At 41.6% G+C, this 24,916-nt stretch overlaps 1 protein-coding gene across 1 annotated transcript in view; it reads left to right on the plus strand.

Annotated features, from left to right (window-relative positions):
* LOC128695258 (uncharacterized) overlaps positions 1 to 24,916 on the plus strand; it is a 1,855,180-nt gene that overhangs the window by 1,612,611 nt on the left and 217,653 nt on the right. Inside the window, exons 7-8 of the mRNA XM_070099904.1 lie at positions 16,596 to 16,665; positions 24,199 to 24,272. Of these exons, the coding sequence (XP_069956005.1) occupies positions 16,596 to 16,665; positions 24,199 to 24,272 (144 nt within the window). The remainder of the gene's footprint in view (positions 1 to 16,595; positions 16,666 to 24,198; positions 24,273 to 24,916) is intronic.

Here is a 24,916-nt window from a genome sequence, read left to right on the forward strand (position 1 = left end):
CAGAGAGGGAGGGGTTACAGGAGGAGGAGGCAGAGAAGATTATAATTGTCTCTACCTTCTTATAATTATAAGAAGATTATTATCTTCTTATAATTATAAGAAGGTTTATATGGTCTTGTCGCTCAGGTATCTGATAAAAGTTTTCTCCCTTAACCTCCTTCAGGAAGATGAAGACACATGTACAACAGTAGGGTGAAACGTTTCGACAATGAAGATACCCATCTGTTGCACATGTGTCTTAATCAACTTGTTGGTATCTCGTACCATTTTCAACACAGCCTTCTTCGTCTACATTTATCTATACTTCTCTTTCCACCATTCATCTAGCCCCACTAACTCTATCCATTTCGTTGCAGCCTCGACTATTCCCTCTTACTCCTTTCACCAACTCCAGCCCGTCAAAATAATCAGGTGTTTAGTGTTAGAGTGCCGATTAGGAACAAGTTTCTGCAGTCACCGTCAGGGTGAACACCTTCCACGGACGCCACACCGACCTTCTTCCCCGGCCCCTCACGGACACCCACCCCTCCCAGGCTTCCAGCAGGCAGGAAATGACTAATTATAGAGAGACTCCCACCTGTCCGGGTGGCAAAATCTAAAAAAATCTCTAAATCTAAATCTAAAATCTAATCCCACCTGTCCAGATGGGAACGTAATAAGCCATCATGAACACTATAAATGTATTAACCTAATTTTTTTTTTCAGATTTGTGTGAAATTAGCGAATACTATCTAAGGTGTACTCATTTCTCTGAATTCTTTTTTACTTAAAAGGTGCCTGAACCTGCTGCTTCAACTTTCTTCTTCCAGGAAATTTTGGAGCCTTTTTTTATACAGGATAACTTAAAGTTCGTGAAAGATCGTTAAAAATCCTTAGAGAAAAATGGCAATGTTTCTCTTTTAGAGAACAAAAGCTAAGTGTACTAATATATTTGTAGTCACCAATTGTGGTTGCGGGGCTCGAGTCACAGCTCCTGACCCTGCTCAATAACTTGTCGCTTGTCGAATTTACCTCTGTCATACCTATTCTTGAAGCTACTTCCTAGTACAGGTTATTCCACTTTCTAACCTTTTCGCTGAAGAAATGCTTCCTGACATACCTGGGTCTCATGGGACTCTTGTGCTGGTTCTCCGCTTCTCAAACAGTTTCTTCCTGACCACATTATCAAGCCCGTCAAGTATTTTCAGGAATCCTTAAAACAGTAAACCCTGCCATCACTGCTGGTGCTGCTGTTGTTGTTGTTGTTGTTGTTGTTGTAACCACAATTAAAATTACTTTCAAAAGTACTAATACTACTACCAAAGTACTAATATCTACCACCACCACAAGTACTACAATTACTACTAGTATTATTACTAAGATTATATTACGCCTTGCACCTCACTCTAAGCCTATATATACCCTCTGTGTCCATGTACTGTTTGTAACAGTTTGACAAAGCTCCTGGAGAGCGAAACGTTGGGACAGTAAACTACCGCATTAGTTGCACATGCCCTTTTACTTACCAATTATTTTGAATGTCATTATAATGTTTCTAATGGTTCTTCTGTCGTGAATCATGCCGTCACACATTGTGCCTTCAGCCCAGCTTCTCCCTGCCCTCTTACTCGTAACGTTCCATCCAGTCTTTTGATAGCCACAATTGCCTATTACTTTTATATATACTTATACGTTTATTAGATTAAATTTCTTTGAGTTAATTTTAAAGTAAGAACAAAACATAATGAAACTGTGACTTTATTAAATAAAAGCTTGGAAAGTGAAAAAATTAAGAATTTGTGGCTGCATGACTCTATTCTTTGTGTGAGTTCTTTTGAGTCTTGATTTAATGTCGATAAATTGTAATCACCAAATAGGATTAATTTCAGTAACTTGTATATTAAACAAATTGAAGACCACGTAAAGTTACTTAAAAACACTACACTGCACTTTATTGTAATTAATATGCGACAGATAATCAAAATAGAATTTTCTTCGGCACCTCCAAAGATGCTGCTTTATTTTATTTGTTAATTCTTCGATTTTTTTGGAATTATGAAGATGAACAGAATATAAGGCAGTTCACGCCGCGGATCCAGCCGGTCCTTGATTTTGATCTGATTGACGCTGGGACTGGAAATTCTTGTTTATAAAGGCATACGATATTGTTGGCGACGGAGCAGGCGCCGCCTCAGTTTTTCGAGTTGGAAGGGGCTTGTGTCCCTGAGCAGAATTCAGTGTTTTGGGAAAAAAATGTTGCCTTTGCTCCTAACTCCTGGAGATACAGAATATTTTACACAACCCGCACATAGGGTAAAGAAGCTTCGGACGATGTTTCGGTCCGACTTGGACCATTTTCAAAGTCGCAGTAATTCAAGAGTGAGAGAACCAGTATATAATGACGAGGATGGACAGGGTCGAGACCGAAACGTAGTCGTAAGTTTCTCTCTTTTGTGTGCAGGTTATTTGTGAATTGTTCCAGTCACTGTATTGCGCCATTTTCTTTCTTTATGGAACATTTTCAAATCCTGGAAAATGTCCGAAATGCAGAAGACTGTGCTGCCGGAGGTCGATGTTTTCTGAAAAATGTCTTATTTCTTCGTGAAACTTCTTCAGGGGAAGTTCTCAAACAGGATGAATATCTCAAAGTGATATTTCTAACTTATCCTCCCGTAGAGCACTTAGTTCTCAGAAAGTTGCCGGTTTTCTCTCCAAGTTAACACTTTTGTCTGACGTGAAGCATAATCTCAGGTAGAATCAAGTAAGGATAATCCCAGCAAGCAGCAAGTAAGGATAATCCCAGCAAGCAGCAAGTAAGGATAATCCCAGCAAGCAGCAAGTAAGGATAATCCCAGCAAGCAGCAAGTAAGGATAATCCCAGCAAGCAGCAAGTAAGGATAATCCCAGCAAGCAGCAAGTAAGGATAATCCCAGCAAGCAGCAAGTAAAGATAATCAGCAAGTAAGGGTAATCACACAAAGCTAGGCAAAGATAATACAAGGGAGCAACAGCGAAAAGTAATCTCATGAAGCAGCAGGGAAAAGATAATCCCAGGTACCAGGTACCACCAATTAGAGGAACTCAGAAGGAACAGAAATTAAAGATAATCACAGATAACGGAAATTAAAGACAATCCCAGGTAGAAAGAAAATATGGGACTGCAATAAGTAAAATGAATTTCAGTTAGAAGCAGCAGTTGACCCCATATACTAGGAGTTGACCCCATGTACTAGCAGTTGACCCCATGTACTAGCAGTTGACCCCATGTACTAGCAGTAGACCCCATGCACTAGCAGTTGACCCCATGCACTAGCAGTAGACCCCATGCACTAGCAGTTGACCCCATGTACTAGTAGTTGACCCCATGTACTAGCAGTTGACCCCATGTACTAGCAGTTGACCCCATGTACTAGCAGTAGACCCCATGCACTAGCAGTTGACCCCATGCACTAGCAGTAGACCCCATGCACTAGCAGTAGACCCCATGCACTAGCAGTAGACTCCATGCACTAGCAGTAGACCCCATGCACTAGCAGTTGACCCCATGTACTAGCAGTAGACCCCATGCACTAGCAGTTGACCCCATGCACTAGCAGTAGACCCCATGCACTAGCAGTTGACCCCATGCACTAGCAGTAGACCCCATGCACTAGCAGTTGACCCCATGCACTAGCAGTAGACCCCATGCACTAGCAGTAGACCCCATGCACTAGCAGTTGACCCCATGTACTAGCAGTTGACCCCATGTACTAGCAGTTGACCCCATGTACTAGCAGTAGACCCCATGCACTAGCAGTTTACCCCATGCACTAGCAGTTAACCCCATGCACTAGCAGTTGACTCCATGCACTAGCCGTTGACCCTATGCATTAGCAGTTGACCCCATGCACTAGCAGTTGACCCCATGCACTAGCAGTTGATCCCATGAACTAGCAGTTGATCCCATGCACTAGCAGTTGACCCCATGCACTAGCAGTAGACCCCCATGCACTAGCAGGTGACCCTATGCACTAGCAGTTGACCCCATGCACTAGCAGTAGACCCCATGCACTAGCAGTTGACCCCATGCACTAGCAGGTGACCCTATGCACTAGCAGTTGACCCCATGCACTAGCAGTAGACCCCATGCACTAGCAGTTGACCCCATGCACTAGCAGTTGACCCCATGTACTAACAGCAGACCCCATGCACTAGTAGTTGACCCCATGCACTAGCAGTTGACCCCATGCACTAGCAGTAGACCCCATGCACTAGCAGTTGACCCCATGCACTAGCAGTAGACCCCATGCACTAGCAGTTGACCCCATGCACTAGCAGTTGACCCCATGCACTAGCAGTAGACCCCATGCACTAGCAGTTAACCCCATGCACAAGCAGTTGACCCCATGCACTAGCAGATCCCATGTACTAACAGCAGACCCCATGCACTAGTAGTTGACCCCATGCACTAGCAGTAGACCCCATGCACTAACAGTTGACCCCATGCACTAACAGTTGACCCCATGCACTAGCAGATCCCATGTACTAACAGTAGACCCCATGTACTAGCAGATCCCATGCACTAACAGTTGACCCCATGCACCAGCAGATCCCATGCACTAACAGTAGACCACATGCACTAACAGTTGACCCCATGCAATAGCAGTAGACCCCATGCACTAACAGTTGACCCCATGCACTAGCAGATCCCATGCACTAACAGTAGACCCCATGCACTAGCAGTTGACCCCATGCACTAGCAGTTGACCCCATGCACTAGCAGTAGACCCCATGCACTAGCAGTAGACCCATGCACTAGCAGTTGACCCCATGCACTAGCGGTAGACCCCATGCACTAGCAGTAGACCCCATGCACTATCAGTTAACCCCATGCACTAGCAGTAGATCCCATGCACTAACAGTTGACCCCATGCACTAACAGTTGACCCCATGCACTAGCAGATCCCATGCACTAACAGTTGACCCCAGGCACTAGCAGATCTCAAGCACTAACAGTAGATCTCATGCACTAACAGTTGACCCCATGTACTAGCAGATCCCATGCACTAACAGTAGACCCCATGCACTAACAGTTGACCCCATTCACTAGCAGTTGACCCCATGCACTAGCAGTTGACCCCATAAACTAGCAGTTGACCCCATGTACTAGCAGTAGACCCCATAAACTAGCAGTTGACCCCATGTACTAGCAGTTGACCCTATGCACTAGCAGTAGACCCAATGCACTAGCAGTTGACCCCATGCACTAGCAGTAGACCCCATGCACTAGCAGTTGACCCCATGCAATAGCAGTAGACCCCATGCACTAGCAGTTAACCCCATGCACTAGCAGTTGACCCCATGCACTAGCAGATCCCATGTACTAACAGCAGACTCCATGCACTAGTAGTTGACCCCATGCACTAGCAGTAGACCCCATGCACTAACAGTTGACTCCATGCACTAACAGTTGACCCCATGCACTAACAGTTGACCCCATGCATTAGCAGATCCTATGTACTAACAGTAGACCCCATGTACTAGCAGATCCCATGCACTAACAGTTGACCCCATGCACCAGCAGATCCCATGCACTAACAGTAGACCACTTGCACTAACAGTTAACCCCATGCACTAGCAGTAGACCCCATGCACTAACAGTTGACCCCATGCACTAGCAGATCCCATGCACTAACAGTAGACCCCATGCACTAGCAGTTGATCCCATGCACTAGCAGTTGACCCCATGCACTAGCAGTAGACCCCATGCACTAGCAGTTGACCCCATGCACTAGCAGTAGACCCCATGCACTAGCGGTAGACCCCATGCACTAGCAGTAGACCCCATGTACTATGTTAACCACATGCACTAGCAGTTGGCTCCATGCGCTAGCAGTAGATCCCATGCACTAACAGTTGACCCCATGCACTAACAGTTGACCCCATGCACTAGCAGATCCCATGCACTAACAGTTGACCCCAGGCACTAGCAGATCCCAAGCACTAACAGTGGACCTCATGCACTAACAGTTGACCCCATGTACTAGCAGATCCCATGCACTAACAGTAGACCCCATGCACTAACAGTTGACCCCCATGCACTAGCAGTAGACCCCATGCACTAGCAGTTGACCCCATTCACTAACAGTTGACCCCATGCACTAGCAGTTGACCCCATGCACTAGCAGTTGAAGGTAATGCCAGGTAGCAGAAAATAAAAACTATCCCAGATCAGGGACAAATACCACGTCGCATCTGGCGAAGGTAATGCCAAGTCATACCGGTCAAAGGGCATCCCAGGTCAAGCAGACAAAGATAATCACAAGAAAATGCCGGTAAAGGTAATCGCTGGGATAAAAGAAAATAACTAACAGTTTGGGGAGATGATTCAAGCCAGGCAACCTGAGACGACGTTAATTAACCGGTTCCCAGCCGATGACTATATATACATTATCCGATTACTCGCTTATCCGGCTACACCTTTAGTTAGATCATTGTAGTTTATGAAAATTATTATTATCGTGTATTTAACCATTCTGTCACACCACCCATCTGTCTATTACACCACCCATCTGTCTATTACACCACCCATCTATCACACCACCCTTCTATCACACCACCCTTCTGTCATGCCACCCTTCTGTCATGCCACCCTTCTGTTATACCACCCTTCTGTCTACCACACCACCCCTCTGTCTACCACACTACCCCTCTGTCTATCACACCACCCCTCTACCACACCTCTTCTTACCACGCACTCCCTCTGTCCACGTCATCACCTCTGTCTACCACACCACCTCTCTGTCTATCACACCACCTCTTAGTGCACAACCCGTGTTTCGACCACTCTCTCTTTGTTCACACTATTGTCTACTGCCCCTTTATTCACACCACCCGTTTGTTCACCACCCGTTTGTTCACCACTTCCCCTTTGTTCGCTACCACCCTTTGTCCACCACCACCCCTTTGTCCACCACTTTACTCATCCCTTTTTCCACCACCACCCCTTTGTTCACCACATCTTTGTTCACTACCACCATTTTGTTCAAAATCCCCTCTTTGTCCACCACCACCCCTTTGCTCACCGCTACCCCTTTGCTCACCACCACCAATTTGTTCGCCATCACCACTTTGCTCACCACCACCCCTTTGTTCACCACCCCTTTGCTGTTACTTGCAATCACCCCTTTGCCCACCACCCATTCGTTCACCACCCCTTTGTCCACAGCCACCCTTTTGTCCAACACCACCCCTTTATCCACCACCACCCCTTTCTTCACCCCCACTCCTTTGTTCATCAACTCTTTGTCTACCACCACCCTTTTGTCCACTAGCACCACCCCTTTGTACACTACCACCTTTTTGTTTACCACTACCCCTTTGCTACCACCACCACTTCACCATAACCCCTGTCTTCACCACTACCCCTTTGTTCATCACTGCCCCTTTGTCTACTGGCACTCCCTTGGTTCACCCCCACCCCTTTGTTCATCCCCACCCTTTTGTTCACCACCACCCCTTTGTTCACCACCATCCTTTTGTTCACCACCACCCCTTTGTTCACCACCACCCTTTTGTTGGAGAGGTGTGAGCTTTGCTCAGAACTCTCCAACACAATTGTCCTCTAAGATTTGTTAAGTTACACCATGAATTAAGGAAAGATCCTGGACTTCACCTTCACAGACAAAAATAAATGCGGTAGTAATTATGGACAAGGTGGATTATAGTGGAAAAATGAACATGTTATTAGAAGAAGGTGGAACTTACGTGTCTCTTAAGTTTTGACGAACTTTAAATTTTTACACCTATGTATCTTAGAAGACTGGAATTGCTTCAGATGTTTAGGGGCCACTTTGCTAATTATCACCATTTAAGAAGCTTGAGTATATCTGTTCTGGACAATAACTGTTTTTAAAAGCTGATGATGGTTTTTGTGAAAGTGGGATGACACCCTATGCGTCCATGTAAGTACAAACTTCCCAATTGACGAAGGAAATTAAATCTGGAATTGTTGGATTCTGCTCGTTAAGTGGAAATTAATTTTGTTTTTTAGCGTCGGACTTTTAGCACTGGTATGTTTTTCTTGAATGATGACATTGGGTGAAATGCATAAACCGTGGAAAATATATGTTTTCTGTGACTTTGTAAATGGTCCAAGTCGGACCGAAACGTCGTCGTAAGCTCCTCTCTTCTATGTACGAGTTATTTGTGTCTCTCTTCTGTTCGACTTTAAACCCTTGATGAAGGTTTATTTTGGGCTTTGTAGGTGCTTGAATGCTTCCTCAGGCTGGAGCGAGCACTTGAGTGCTTTCTTAGGCTGGAATGATTGCTTGAGTGCTCTCTCTGATGGGAACAAATGCTTAAGTACTCTTTTGGGGAAATATATACTCTGAAATATTTTTAATACTTGTTCGTGTGTGTGTGTGTGTGTGTGTGTGTGTGTGTGTGTGTGTGTGTGTGTGTGTGTGTGTGTGTGTGTGTGTGTGTGTGTGTGTGTGTCCGCGCGTGTGCGAGTATGTGTGTACTCACATTTTTGACATTTTGGCCCTGCCTCTTAACTCCCAGCTTATCGGATTTACTCCATTCTTTCCTGGTGGGCCCTGTATTACCTATTCTTAGAACTATGAATGGTGCCTACCTTCCCTAATTCCTTGTCCAGGTCATTACGCTTCCTATCCTCCTTGAGGCTGAAGAAATACTTCGTAGCATCCTTGTAACTCATATGTGTCTTTGTCTTCTAACGCATCGAAACGGGAGAAAATAGTGCCAGTGGTGAGACTGTTCAAATCACTTGGGCTCTATCGCTTGGAGTACTGTTAGGAATTAGCGGCTCGGTTCAAGACAGAAGAGATAACAGGTAGAAGTGATGCAACATTGTTTACTATCTTCGAGGAGCTAATGTAACATTTAAGCTACTGGGAACGCCTCATAGTTCTATACATGTACTCCTTGGAGCAGGCGAGGGAGAGATACATGATAATACATAAGTGTAAGGGACTGGAAGGTCGAGAGCCTAAACATAAGCCGGTACACTATCATAACGTGTTAGATTAGTATAAGAGGAAGAGTAAAATTAACCCAGTGAAAAACAGAGGACACGCAATACATAAACTGTATGAACATCAATTAGCTCTGATTATTTAACAAACTACCCTCAGTTAAATCACGGAACGGTTGGGGTATGAACCCATGGCAGGTGAGGTCTAAACTCAAGGGCCCGTGCAGCTGCCAGAAATGTTGCCAGAAAAAAATTGGATCCTTACGTCTGCTAGGATACAGACTAACTAGACTTTGATAATGTGGATCAGCGGGTTGCCAGGCAAACTACACAGAAGCTGAGCAGCAGGAGCAGGAAGACAGGTCACTGCTTGCTCTTCGCGTGTACAAGTCTCTCTCCTTGAATAGTCTGTTCTTTTCCACCTTATCAAGCCTTGTGAATAGGACTTGATAAGGTGGTGGTTCTGTCCCCTAATGTCATATCATTTTCTTTAGCCTCTCATAGCTCATTTTCTTTACCTCTGGGACGAATCTCGTTGCAAAACCCAATTCTTTCTCCGGTTTCTTAATATGCTAAGACAGACCTAATGCATATTGTATACAGAGACGTGAATAATTATTTTTAAAATTCCCGAAGCGAACACTTGCCGCAGACGTTATTCGGCTGTGTTGTGCTTCCGACGATGTACTCGGTACTATACTCTCCTAGAAGTTTTTCTCAGTGATAAAGGTTTATAGCTTCTGATTCCAGAGACTTTATTCAGTGTTCTGTCATGTTACCCGTTCTCTAATTTCCCGTGACCTTGCATATGCTGTAGTTGAAATCAATGAATTACTTGGTCAACAATGAACAAAAAGGCACAATACCGTCACTGGAACAATACGCCAATAACCCGCACATAGGAGAGAGAGAGAGAAAAGCTTATGACGACCGATGTGCTGGTTATTTGTGTACTTGATCATCTATCACGCATTTTATGTCCATTTACAGTTTTTCCTTATCCTAATCGGTTTTCATGATAACAGATGCCTGGCTATCAGACGATTTTTCTGTGGGTCACATCCCGGGGAAGGAAAGTACCTAAATAAAACACCATTGGGAATAAACCACATTTTTTAGCTTTTTGTTTTTTTCCTGGGATACTAACCCTCCTAATTAACAATGGTTTATAATAAAACCTCCATTTTCTACTACACTATGTATCTACTATATCCTGCCTCCACACACACTTAGCCTCGTACTCTAAATCTGAAAAATTCCGTCAGAATTTTGTTACTGTACATTAAGCAACTGCTCGTTTAATTACGGCGTGGAGTGGAGGCGGGGATACCGGTGCTCTTATTAAGTTGTTTTATATATTGTGTTCAGTGTAATCACTCCGGTGATGCATTAGAGAAATTATTTTTCCTCCCTATTCCATTCTCTCTCTCCCTCTCCCCACCCTCTCTCTCCTCTCTCTCTCTCTCTCTTACCCTCATTCTCTCTGTTTTTTACACAAGGTTTTACGAGGTTAGGTTAAGGACCCTAACTTTATTTACAGGCTAATAGCTGTTACCTACGTCAGCTCATTTCAAAATCTTTTTATTCTTATGAGACATACAGATATGCAACAAGACGGCCCACAGATAGCTCCAACTTGGAGCCATCTGTGGGTCAGCGGTTTCATTTGTTCAACTGACTTTGCGTCGATATCATTGTGCTGAACGAACACGTTCCAGACTCGTGTCATCCTGGGAATAAATTATCACAGACGAAATGATGTTCTGGAGAAGTGTGCAAAGTGAAGTTGCTGCTTGCTGCCCGTCTTGCTGTGTAGAAACTCACTTCTCGCTGTCCTCGGACCTCGGAGTGGAGCCAAGTGTGCTGCTTTGGCAATATCGGCCTTGTACATAAGAGTAAGGCCGCTCACATCCCTCTGGTGGTAAAGGCTTTACTAAAACGACAGATCTATCCAGGCTGGGTCCAGGCGAGAGATGAGTCTTCTTGCTCTGTTCTCTCTCTTTCTTGCTCTTCTCTGCGTCTATATAGCTATCTATTTTTCTATCTATGCATATTTACCTATCTGCCTTTCTATCTATCTACTTATCGATCTCAGTCTCTTTGGGGTAACCCGACATAATTCTTGTAGAACTTCTCTAGCTATGCATTAAAAGTTAGTTCCGCATTAGAACGCGAAGAAAAGTCAACCGTCTGGAGTTTCAGAATGACGCTAACTTAGACAAATGTGAATTCCTGACCCAAAAGAAATTGCTTCTCGGGATAAAATTTACACTTTTGCATATAGGCAGAAATTCCTGACGAAGCGCTAATCCCGTGTGGGTCCTTTAGCGCCAGATGTGGAGGCTCGGTCCTTCGACTGGCAATCAGGCTGTTGGTGTTTGCACATAAACCTCTGGGAAAACTTTGACACGCAAGTCGTTTTCTTTTATTGCAGATGATGTGCGTTTTACTGGCGTGACATGCGAAGTTAGGACAAGTTTTTGAGGAAAAGTTTGTAAATCTGATGTATGGAAGAGTAAGTGCGTAAATGAGGGAAATGAGAGGAGAGGAGGGAGAATGAAAATTAGAGAGGGAAGATGATAGGAAAGAGAAGGGTAGATGCAAGAATGGGACAAAAAATAGGATGGAGAGCAAAAGATGGAGGGAGGAAGAAAGAGAAACAGACAGACAGACAGACAGAGACAGAGACAATCTGGAGAGCGGTGTATAAGAAGAGGTATGCCAAGGCTTTTGGAGCAGTGAAAGAGAGGACCTAGTAGTAATGTCTAGCTGAGAGGCGGGGGCCAGGAGCTAAGACTCAATCCCAGCAACCAAATATAGGTGAGTACACACACACACACACACACACACACACACACACACACACACACACACATGGACGTAAGGAGGAAAAACAGCAGATTACAAGAGTCATAGGTAAACAAGCAGCGGCTACACGATAAAAGTATCTCATAATATACACTGATAAGTTGTATTGAATGATAACCTTTACGACCGATAGCAAAGTTTAATGTCAACCTCCAGACGCATAACATAAAAACCTGCTGAATAGTGACTAAAGATTTGGAAACAGGTAACAAGAAGTGTGACAATAATCAATGCTGGTAATGTGCAGGTGTGTAGCAGGTAGCAGTAGCACTTAAGTAACTTTAACTTTTATGCAGATATGGCAATGATATTCGCTGAGCTGTGTGTCAGGATACAAAGCTGTTACTTTGAATTAATGCATGTACAGATATTGTACTCTTCAGGGAGAATGTTCAGTATTTTTCCCTTTGTATTTGCATGAACTTTCTACTTAAAATAAGTGTTCCTTTTTCGGATATAGTTCTGTGTAACCTTGCCTTTTATTTTCAATTTCAAAGGAATATAAAAGCCTGATAACATGTTAAAACTATCATATATTAAGTGAGAAGTAGAGCTAGGCCTTAAAAATGCATACACAGTACACACATTACTTAAAATATTTTCGTTCTTAGCTTATAGTGAGTGGTGAAGATATTTATTGTAGGAAGTCTGAATAAATGAAGAATAAGCATAATTAAAAACCATTGCATTAGCGAAACGCTGTGAAGTGAAGCGCTGTAAAGCGGGGCTTGCTTGCAAGTGAAGAGTGCATGGAAAGGCATGTGAATGAACAGTGCAGGAGATCAATAAGACATATGTGCAACAATTCTCCATCTTCGTTGCCAATTACTAAGTGTTGCACATGTCTTATTCATTAACGAGACTGCATAGAATACAATTAACTTAATACTATATAATAAGTTCAGTTGCTAGCACAGAGTGGTGCATGCTGCCTTCACCAATAGTGAGATAACTCTTATGGCAGATTTGTCTTATTGTATCGATATCATAACCATAATTTTTAAAGGGGTTGACCGGTAAGCCAGCGGAAGGCCTCGGTCAGATGACCAAAAGCTCCAGCTGCGGGTCATCACATGACTAAGACCCACGTCAGTAAATATTTGTGTTTCCTGACAACCTTTACCTAACCTAAACTTAAGTTACTGTGTACAGACTGGTTTCTGATTGTTGATCCCAGCCCGTTTTCTATGATATATTAATACTTGTAAATTAATGTGTAGTAAATTTGAGAAGTGCATCAAGGGGAACAAATTAAGAAATCTTTGAAAGAATTTCCAACATTATTTCTTTTACATCTTCGTGTATAAGTTGGACGCTCGTATTTAATTTTATTTTCGTTCTTACAATCTGAATAGTAAATGACTGCTATGTAAATTATTCACTTAGGCGACAACTTGTAGGGTGTTGTCAGAGTGAATATTTATGTTGCCCAGCTCACTATCATGTTTCTTGACCACTTATTGAGGAATATAAAGACAGACGGTGTAATAACCTATGTGGTATGTTAAGATTTCTTATTAATGAAAATAAGATACAAGATTTAATATATAATTTCCTGAATTTGCTTGAGTCAGTGGGCATCACCTTGTTTCACGGACCTCAAACCAGATGGCACCCGGATCATGTGCACTGACTGTCTCAAGGTAAATTTAGTAGCTATGGGTGACAGGTTTCCTCTTAGGAAGGGTGATAGCAATGATGCACTAGATGCAAAATTTATAAACTTGAAATATTGCAGTACATCGGGATATAAATCCAGAAGTACTAATGTAAACACTTTTTGGTCTAGTTTCTATGCCTTTTGTGTATCGTCAACAGGATGGATATGAGGTGCACAGTAAACTAGCCACTTTGGCGGCAAAATCCTATGCTATTTTATGACAACATGACAATATTTAATGTGACTATTATTATTATTATTAAAGATTCGCCGGTATTCTCCCGGCCCGGGCCTTTTCCAAGTGGTGGCCCGGCCTTGGCTCCCTCTTGAGGGAGTGTCTGAGATCTAAGTCTCCCATGGGAGGAGGCACAAGTACCTCCTCATCTATGGGACCAACTGTCCCTAGGCCTAGCCACAAGCTAGGCCTCTCTGGTCTGCCATCCCCGCCCCAAGGGGGTTAATGGGAATGACAGTCTTATGAGCTAAAGGCTCGGGCTCAGGCACCTACCCTACCCTAGAAGGGCTGGGCATGGTGTCCATCCTAATGTGACTAATGTAGTGCTATCTACATATGGTTTGAACTGCTGACAGACATTGGCTAAGTCACTGATATAGAGGAGGAATAGTAACGGACTAGTGCCAATTCATTAGGACAACTTTCAAAAATCAATGTTTTTTTTTTTTTTTTTTTTGTCAGATCATGGAATCTTTAACGAAAATAAGATTTGATGCTAAACATCTTATAACGTCCATGCTCCATAGTTCTTTATTTAGGGAAGAGAAAGTTATGATTAGTTGTATAAAATGTTCTTAGTTGGGCAATAAATATTCCCATTTTTGTTCACTGTTTTCAGGAAGTACGTGGAGTATGTCAAGGTTTTTTAAAACAGTTTTGTTTGTTCCCTAACGTTGGGTGATTCCAAACTGACAGCGCTGTATAATGCTGCAGTCCTGGGTACGAGTGAGTTTGCTTGAGTACTGTTTCCTTTAAATATTATTTCTATTACTGGTGGTTACGTTACACATATATAAACAATGCAATAATCTTTTACTTTAATGAAATACTCGTTATATTTATGTTATTATCCATGTTATTATTTAGTAGTGGGAAGAGTTGAACCAATAGAGGCATAGCTGGGAGTAAAAGGTAATCAGGTTTTATTCAAGGAAAGAGAAGGAAGGTTTTGTTGTGCGTGTATGGTATACAATGCCCACAAGAAGAAGAATTAGGCACATGTGCAACATATGGGCATTTTTATTGTATACATTTTAGCATCCAGTGGCTTTATCAACACAAAATCACGGACATAATTGGAAGACAGTAGAATTGCATACAAAAGATGATGTAATCAGTCCCTCAGCCTTGACTGATATTATCACCCAATAGAGGAACCCGATCCTGTGGCTTTAACTGAAATGAAATTAAAGGAACATAAGACTCACTGGGGAGGAGTTGTAATATACAACTTTGTGTGAAATATAAACAGTGTTGGTGAAAATAGAACTGGGACTGCTTTAGTGAAAAAAAAAATACTTAAAAATGTAAATTAAAAATATATTTACATTTATGGTGATATTGAAAGACAAAAACCGAAAATTCCTATTTGAATGTGCATACAACTCACCGTCTAGCAACACATAGTGAAGAAAAATAATACAAAATAATACATTAAAAGCTCATGACATATTTTAATTGAGGATTTCCATATAATTGAGTACAATGGACTGTGAGTGTGCGATCGACACCATGCCTAACCCTTCTAGGGTAGGGTAGGTGCCTGAGCCCGAGCCTTTAGCTCATAAGACTGTCATTCCCATTTGCCCCCTTGGGGCGGGGATGGCAGACCAGAGAGGCCTAGCTTGTGGCTAGGCCTGGGGACAGTTGGTCCCAAAGATGAGGAGGTACTTGTGCCTCCTCCCATGGGAGACTTAGGTCTCAGACACTCCCTAAAGAGGGAGCCAAGGCCGGGCCACCACTTGGAAAAGGCCCGGGCCGGGAGAATACCGGCTAATCTTTAATAATAATAATAATAATAATAATGTGAGTGTGCAATGAAAAGTGAGTAAACATATTATATCAAAGTGACGAAGTAACGGAAAAAGATATGGTTCGGGAGGAGGAAAAACTCTGCGGTCAAAATTACAACTTAAAAAAAAGTATTCTGATCATAGACTGAATTCTATAGAAAATTAATCGTGTATAGTATTACGGGGGATGAATGTAAACAAAACAGAATAATTATTGTGCAGCATATATAAGGACATAATTACATCATTAAAATTATTATATCAAAAGCGGGTTCTGAATAGCACTGAAGAGCAAACAAAACCCAACTCTTAAATAACTCGCACACTGAAGCCCGGGGGTCGATCCCTGGTAGGACTGGAAACATGTTTCCTTAAGGTACCTGCTGTCCATGTTCACCTATCGGTAAAATAGGTACCTGGGTGTTAGTCGACTGGCGTGGGTCGCATCATGAGACAAAATTGACCTAATCTGCCCGAAATGCTCTGCATAACAAGGGACTTCCTATATATTAGTATGTCACTGATGTCAGCTAGGCTTATACATGTACTTGTAGAAATATATTATTATTATTATTATTATTATTATTATTATTATTATTATTATTATTATTATTATTATCATTATTATTATTATTATTAAAAGTGGACAAAATGGAAAAAAAAATGAGAGGAGGAAACGTATGGGACAGTACATATGAAGATATAATTTGCTTACAGAAGATTCGTACAATGAAGTGAATTTTAACTTCCAACAGGGAACCCATTAAAATAAACAATAAGAAACAAAAACATTAAAACTGTAGCTATTATATACCGGCGGACAGTAAACCCATTATTTAAAACAGCTAAAAAGCAAGCAATTTAGGTAATGAGATGCATTTCAGCGAACCAGAGTTACACACATTCATTCTTCAAAGATTACGTTTATCATATATTAATTTGTTTTATCAATTTGTGTCTTTTTCCCCTTTTTCTGCCTTTTACCTGCCTCTCGCTCTCCACCTGCCTCGCACCACTCAACTACAGCCCCTCCCCCTCTCCCCTGAACCACAACACTGTACTAACTCTATACTTTTTTTCTCAGGATGGGACGGCTGGTCAGACTGGTCTGGGTGCAGCGCCTCCTGTGACAGTGGAACCCAGGAGAGGAGAAGGTACGTCACAGGGGTTTTCCCTTGGTCAATGATCTCTCTTCACGCTCGGCCTTGTTTCCTCCTGAGGCCTGGTGCCAGGCCTGGGGCCAGGCCTGGTACTATGTTGGCTCCTGGTAACTCTGGACCAGGCATGGTAATTCTCTCACGCCCATCCCTTTCGTCCTCGATCACTCGTGGATAATTCCTGGTACTGCCATTTTGTTTAGGCCCAGTAGTGTAATAGCTTGGTTCCTGGAAGCTCAAATTTCGGATACCAGTTACTGTAATGAGAATCTGAGAGTAAGAGAGAGAGAGAGAGGGGGGGGAGAGAGAGAAGGGGGAGAGTGAGAGAGGGGGGAAGAGAGAGAGAGGGGAGAGAGATAGAGGGGGAGAGAGAGAGAGGGGAGAGAGAAAGGGGGAGAGAGAGAGAGGGGGAAGAGAGAGAGAGGGGGGAGAGAGAGAGAGGGGGGAGAGAGAGGGAGAGAGAGAGAGAGCTGGAGAGAGAGAGAGAGGGAGAGAGAGTAGATGAATGGTTCAGAGAACCGACACGTTGATAAATTAGACACATGTCCAACTCTTGAGTATCTTTACTGAGGAAACGTTTCGTCACACAGTGGCTTCATCAGTCCATACAAAGGAGAAACGTGAAGAACAGGGGGAGAATGAGGTAATCAGTCCGTCAACCTTGAGTCGATGTGGTCAGTCCATCAATCTTGAATAGAATACAGCATTTGTGAGGAGAAGAAGCTTATATACCGTAGGCAGGAGAGGTGCAGCAGTCGTAGGTGGTGTCACATTTGTTCAATGTGGAAGTAGGTCGTGCCCAAGGGTTAGACAAGCGAAGAATTCCCAAGTATTGCCTAACCCTTGGGCACGACCTACTTCCACATTGAACAAATGTGACACCACCTACGACTGCTGCACCTCTCCTGCCTACGGTATATAAGCTACTTCTCCGCACATATGCTGTATTCTATTCAAGATTGATGGACTGACCACATCGACTCAAGGTTGAGGGACTGATTACCTCATTCTCCCCCTGTTCTTCACGTTTCTCCTTTGTATGGACTGATAAAGCCACTGTGTGACGAAACGTTTCCTCAATAAAGATACCCAAGAGTTGCACATGTGTCTAATTTATCAGAGAGAGACAGACAGACAGACAGACACACACACACACACAGACAGACAGACACACAGACAGACACACAGACACACAGACACACACACACACACACACAGACACACACACACACAGACACACACACACACAGACACACACACACACACACACACACACACACACACACACACACACACACACACACACACACACACACACACACACACACACACACACACACAGAAAGAGATGCAGAGGGGAGAAAGAAGGAATAGAGATAGAGTAGTGAGGGAGACCGATGGAGTAAACACAGAAAGGCACATGGTTAGTGAGACAGATGGGAAAGAGACAGAAATTTTCGCGTTCGTATGTGGGATTCAATCACTTTGTGATACAATATTATATAATTTAATAGCGTGGATGCGTTCCCCAGAACTGTAATCATGCAAGTAATCATATCAACTTAAACATGTTAAAGAATTTGATAAGGGGTCTCCTCATATCAATTAAAATCAACTTCTTTTCATGTCATCCTAAATCAATATTTTTAGTAAGCACTAACCTGTACAGCTGGCTGAACAATACAGTTCTGTGCAAGAAAGGTATAAAATACCGACAGTATGAAAGTTAAGACACATGTGCAACATCTGGGTATCTTTATTGTAGACGTTTCGCCATCAACTGGCTTTATCAATACAGATTCTAGGACATTACTAGAAGACAGTAGAACTATATACAAAAGATGAGGTAATCAGTCCCTCAGTCTTGAAGTTAGTGAGGAATCCCGCCTACCAGTGACTATGCTCTCGTCTGCTACACGTCCTTATCCACTGACACCTTTATAACCGCCAGTCTTCTTGCCTTTGCTCCAGATTCTCCACCACCACGATGCTGTGAACACTAACTCCAAGGCTGAGGGACTGATTACCTCATCTTTTGTATATAGTTCTGTCTTCTAATTATGTCCTGGAATCTGTATTGATAAAGCCACTGGATGGCGAAACGTCTACAATAAAGATATCCAGATGTTGCACATGTGTCGTAACTTTCAATACAGTTCTGACCAACCAGTTCTGAAGAATATCAGTAGCACCTGTTCACTGATGCACTTACACAAAGACAATAGTTTGAGGAAGACTTTATGGGATGTAGGAAGTTGAATGTTTGTAGAAGATAACAGCACAATTCTAGGAAAAAGACGAGAGAACTAAGTCCAGTGTTGATGGTGGCATTTATGATACACGACAACTGCAAACAGGCGAAACAAAATGCGCACATTAAGCTACTTCGGAATGGAAAATATTAGCTGTATGCCTTTCGTACTTTCACATGTGCTTCTTGAGGAACTAATCATTGTTTCATAGGTTGCAACAAGTAGGGTGAGGGGATATTTCTCAGAGGTAGGAAGATAGTGTATATAGCACCGAGCCACCCTGAATAATACACTTAGCATTCCTACACTTGCATTCGTCTCTCTTGGAGTCGTTTACCTTCCTCGATTATTTTGACAGTCAAGCTTGAGACATAATACTTTTCTAAGATCTTTCAGTGTATCGTGTCGACAGGTAATTTAAATTTTTAGAGTATTGGAAGTTAACGTGTCACTGTACACTCTTATTCTAATCATTAAAGAGAGAATTAAAAGAAGTGTTTTCCTCGTAGTGTTTCTGATATCACCCAGGAGCCTCTCGTATTCAATATCCCTTAAGGCTGAATCGTGAGAATCACTCAGGTGTAGCCTTTCTTTTTCATTCCCTCCTTTCTTCCTGGTTGTGCCCTTCGATGGATCATGAAAGTCTCCATTACCACCTTTCAGGATCTTATCCCTCCGCATTTCTGGTCCCCAGTGCAACTCCAGGTTCCCCTAGTTATTTCCTTGTCGGTAAAGTCCCCAATGATAGCAGCTTTGCATCACTGTCATTAGCATCGTCGTACTCATGTCTTTGTCTGTCGCTGATAAGTGGGGTTTCTACATCACTGTTAATCATAACCTTGGAACCCACAGTAAGAATGTCCCTATTATGAAGTCGTTTGCCTCTTGAGTTCATTCCTCACGCCTCCTCCTATATGTGTGGGGAGGGGGGAGGGGGTATCTACGAGTGTTTATTTTAATAAATAATAACACTACTGCATCTACGCTGGGAAAATAAGGAAATTATTAATTATAGTCTCACATTGGCAATTCCCCTGAAATGAGGACAAAGCTGTGTGAAGCCAGGAATTAGCATTGTGAAGCCAGAGAATGGTCGGAATGTTGGTGGATAACAGCTTAATGGCACCGCCCAACGCACCCATTATGGTACGAATTCTGTCCCTATTTTTTTCCTAGTTAACTTCATGGTTGTGAGCTCGCTTTGTCATTCCGCTAAGAGGAGAAATGTATGGTGCAGAAATGCGTGCAATAAAGTTCTTGAATGGAACCATGCCGCACCACAAATAATAACAATTCTACAATTAACAATAATAATTCTATAATGTATATAATAATAATTATATATAATAGCTCTATAATAATAACGATAATCGTACATGATGATAATTATAATAGTTCCATAATAATAAAAATAACAAAAAAAAAAGAAAGGAATCGTAGAGAAACGCTAAATCAGTAGGTCATACAGTGCCTGTGGAATAAGAGATAATGAGGCTTGATCCAAGGAAGGGGAGGGTAAAACCAGTTCCTTGGATTAAGAGCCCTTCATTAGCAACTTATTATTATTATTTATTATTATTACTATTATTATTATTATTATTATTATTAATAATATTATTAGTATTATTATTCCATTTCATAATTGTTTCTTAGAAAGTAAGGAAGCGCTAAACTAGTAGGGGACCATACAGCTTCTTCGGAATGGAAGGTAATCATGTTTGATCCAAGGAAGGCGAGAGTAGCAAGAACTTCCCTGGAACAAAAGCCTTTCATCAAGTATTCCTTCGCAGAAGGGAATTTTGGCATGATAAAGAAAAATGTGTTGATAACGTGTTCAAGGTTTTACTGAGTTATTTGTAAGACGAGAAGAAGCTGTCGATGAGTAGACGATGAGTAGATGATGAGTAGATGATGGTAGATAAGACTGGCAGGAGATGGCTTTGTGAGTAGATAGTGGTAGATGAGACTAGTAGACGATGAGTGATGATGGTAGATAAGACTGGCAGGAGATGGCTTTGTGAGTAGATAGTGGTAGATGAGACTAGTAGACGATGATTGGTAAGTAGATGATAGACAAGACTAGCAGGAGATAGTTTTTTGTGAGTAGATAGGAGTAGATGAGATTAGCAGGCGTTGCTTGGCGAGTAGATGCTATTTGATAAGACTGGCACAAGATGGCAGCGCTTTGAGTCAAGGCCGTTATTAAAATTTTGGTTTATGTAACTTATTACTTTACTTCCTAACTGATAATTCTACACTCATGTTTGCAGTGTTATTCTCTGTAGACAATGTACTTATCAGAAATTCTAGGAACAAAAAAGATACCACGAAATAGCGAAATTAATTTAGCAGAATCAGATGAACCCCAACTCCCACCAACAGAAACAGCAAACAGACTAAATGATTTCTTCTCCACTATAGGAAAAAACCTTGCCAATAAAATCCCAAGCTCAGATACCCCACCAAATGACTACCTCACTGGCAACTACCCGAACACACTGTTCCTAGCTCCGACTAACCCATACGAAGTCTCCCTTATTATCAACACACTAAAAAACAAGACAGGAGATTTAAATACCTTACTACCCTTTATATACAAAAAAGTGTCACAAGTGCTATCACCAATCATTGCAACACTCTTTAACAAATCCATTGAATCCTCTACCTTCCCTACAGTTCTCAAAATAGCAAGGGTCACCCCGATCCATAAAGGAGGAGACCAAACAGAGTTGAATAACTATAGGCCAATATCCAACTTACACCCTCTCTCAAAAATCTTCGAAAAATTAATTCATAAACGAATCTACTCCTACCTCATCTCCCAAAACATACTCAACCCTTGCCAATTTGGATTCAGGCCTAATAAAAATACTAATGATGCTATTATACACATGCTAGAACATATATACACTGCAATAGAGAAAAAAGAAGTCCCACTGGGGATCTTCATTGACTTACGTAAAGCTTTTGATTCAGTTGACCATGACTTGCTCCACATAAAATTGTCACACTATGGTATAAGAGGGCACTCCCTCAACTACCTCAAGTCATACCTCAGCAACAGAAGCCAATATGTGTACACAAATGGGGCAAACTCTTCCGCACAACCATTTACAGTTGGTGTCCCACTGGGAAGTGTCCTTGGCCCTCTTCTCTTTCTCCTATACATAAATGACCTACCAAATGCTTCGCATTTACTCAAACCCACACTATTTGCAGATGACACTACATACGTCTTCTCTCACCCGAGCCCAGTCATGCTAGCCAATACTGTAAATACTGAATTACAGAAAATATCTACCTGGATGAGGACCAACAAACTTACACTAAACATTGACAAAACCTACTTCATTCAATTTGGTAACAGAGCTACAGATGTCCCTCTTAACATAATGATAAACGGATCACCTATCACAAAGCTAACAGAGGGAAAATTCTTAGGAATCCACCTTGATAATAGACTCAAATTTCATACACATATACAACAAATTTCTAAGAAAATTTCCAAGACCGTAGGCATACTATGTTCCACAGTCAGCCCTCCTGGCCCTATATCACTCTTATTTACCCCTATCTCACCTATGGAATTTGTGCATGGGGCTCAACAACAATTAACCATCTCAGACTACTAATTACCCAACAAAAGGCTGCAGTCAGAATGATAACAAATTCCCACTACAGGCAACACACTCCACCAATATTCAAAACACTAAACCTACTCACCATACAAAACATCCATACTTATTACTGCACCTATTACATACATAGAACACTTAACTCTGATATTAACCCTCCCCTCAAACATCTCCTTGCTAACCTCAACAGACCTCATGACCATAACACAAGGCACAGATCACTCTTTGATGTTCCTCATGTCCATCTCACGCTATCCAAAAACTCAATGCACATAAAAGGCCCTAAAATCTGGAATTCAATATCTGTAAATATAAAAGAAACACTACCTGTTTATAAATTCAAGTCTCTTCTCAAAGATCACTTACTCACTCAAAACCAAATAAATACTGAATAATTGAACCTTATAAATTGTATATCTTAAATGTTTCTCATAATTATATCACATAAATGTTAAACCTAAGACCCAATTTAACTTTGTTATTTTTTAAATACACTACCTAACAGAATACTCCATTCTACTGAATGTACAGCAATGTATGCAACCATATGACCTGTCTTTGTAATACTCATTTGTGCTTTATTGTTATCTGTTTACAATAATGTTTTATCACTGATTACATCATTGCTTAGTTAATCTTAAGTTAATTTTAAGCCAGCCCGTAATGCTATGCATACAAGTGGTTTTGGCATACTGCTCTTACCTGTATTTTTTTGTACCTCTGTATGTTCAAATTATTAAATAAATAAATAAATAAATAAATAAATTATACGAAGCACAAGTCCTCGTATACTGCCAGGGAACCCAAGCTCTACCATAAATATTGGAGATTATCCTAAACTGTGTGTGTGTTGCTATAATTTTGTCAGTCTGGATACCTCGTCTCTTAGGAAGAGAAAATAGATGTTCCTTCTTTGGTAATAAGTATAATGCCCATTCAGTGGAGAAATGGAACAGGTACTCTTTTGTTAAAAAAATAAGGTAAATCAATTCTTTCCCGTATTTAAGTACAGCAATGATATGAAAATGTAGTTATTTTGCTTGAAACACTTAATTCATGCTAAGTGAAACAGGTATTTTAGGTATGCTGGATATTTCACGGCTCCGTGCTTCATGATAAACTGTATATCCCGTCCCTTAAAAATTGGGAGGAGGGAAAGAGGGGTTGAAGGGTAAACCCCTTGGAGTTAATATTTTTTCTCTCTCACTCTCTCTCTCTCTCTCTCTCTCTCTCTCTCTCTCTCTCTCTCTCTCTCTCTCTCTCTCTCTCTCTCTCTCTCTCTCTCTCTCTCTCTCTCTCTCTCTCTCTCTTTCCTTTCTTTTATACAGGGATTTACAAGGTTAGCTTAAGGTTTCTAACTTTATTTACAAGCTAAGAGATGTTACCTACAATAGCTCATTTGAAAGCCTTGTTCTCTTCCTCCTACTCTCTGCATAAGTACGATAAATCCATCAAAGTAATACACACATAGAGACGTATGGTATAATAAAAGAAGCAGTTCGTTAAAACTAGATTTAAAGTATCACTGATGTAGATAGACAAGTAATATCAACAAATATAACATGTTCATAGATCGGTATCTGCATTACCCTCGTATATATATATATGTCTACTGTAGATAATGACGGGTTTCAATATTACAGGTACTGCCTACACGCTAAGGGCTGTCAAGGTTACAACACGGAACGACGTCGCTGTAACTACTTCTCCTGTAATGGTAAGTACTTTGTAACTTACTTTAAACATTATTGTACGTGGGTGTAGTGTGGATAATAAAGAAATGATTGTAAATGTAGTGAGTGGAAAGAAGATGGAAGTCTTAGCTGTAAGCGAAAGAAAGATTAAAGAGGACGGGAGTTGGGGGGGGGGGGAGAGTGGTTAGAAAAATTTCAGTGAGGAAGAGTTAATGGGATTAAATCACTTGTATCCGAGAAAATCAGAGCAAAAAAATAGGGTAGTGATGTTAAATGATCGACTTGAAAGAAGAAGAAATGCCCCATAGCTCGATTGCTAGTGCACCCAGCTCACATACTCTAGTCCGGGGTTCGATGCCCGATACGGATGAAAACATTAGGACGTATTTCCTTAAGACACCTGCTGTCCCTGTTCACCTATCAGTGAAATAGGTATCTAGGTGTCAGTAAACTGGTGTGGATCGCATGGCGGGGACAAAATTTACCTAATTTGCTCAAAATACTCTGCATAACAAGGGGCTTTCTGTATATGATATGTCAGCTAGGACTGTACACAATGTACATGTACTTGTATAAATGATTTATTATTATTATTATAAGAAGAAGAAGGAATAGAGGTTTGTAAACTCAAGAATTTTGTGGTTTTGAATAAGGGCTGGATGTGAGA

This window comes from Cherax quadricarinatus, chromosome 70, assembly GCF_038502225.1.
Source record: "Cherax quadricarinatus isolate ZL_2023a chromosome 70, ASM3850222v1, whole genome shotgun sequence".
Lineage (NCBI taxonomy): Eukaryota > Metazoa > Arthropoda > Malacostraca > Decapoda > Parastacidae > Cherax > Cherax quadricarinatus.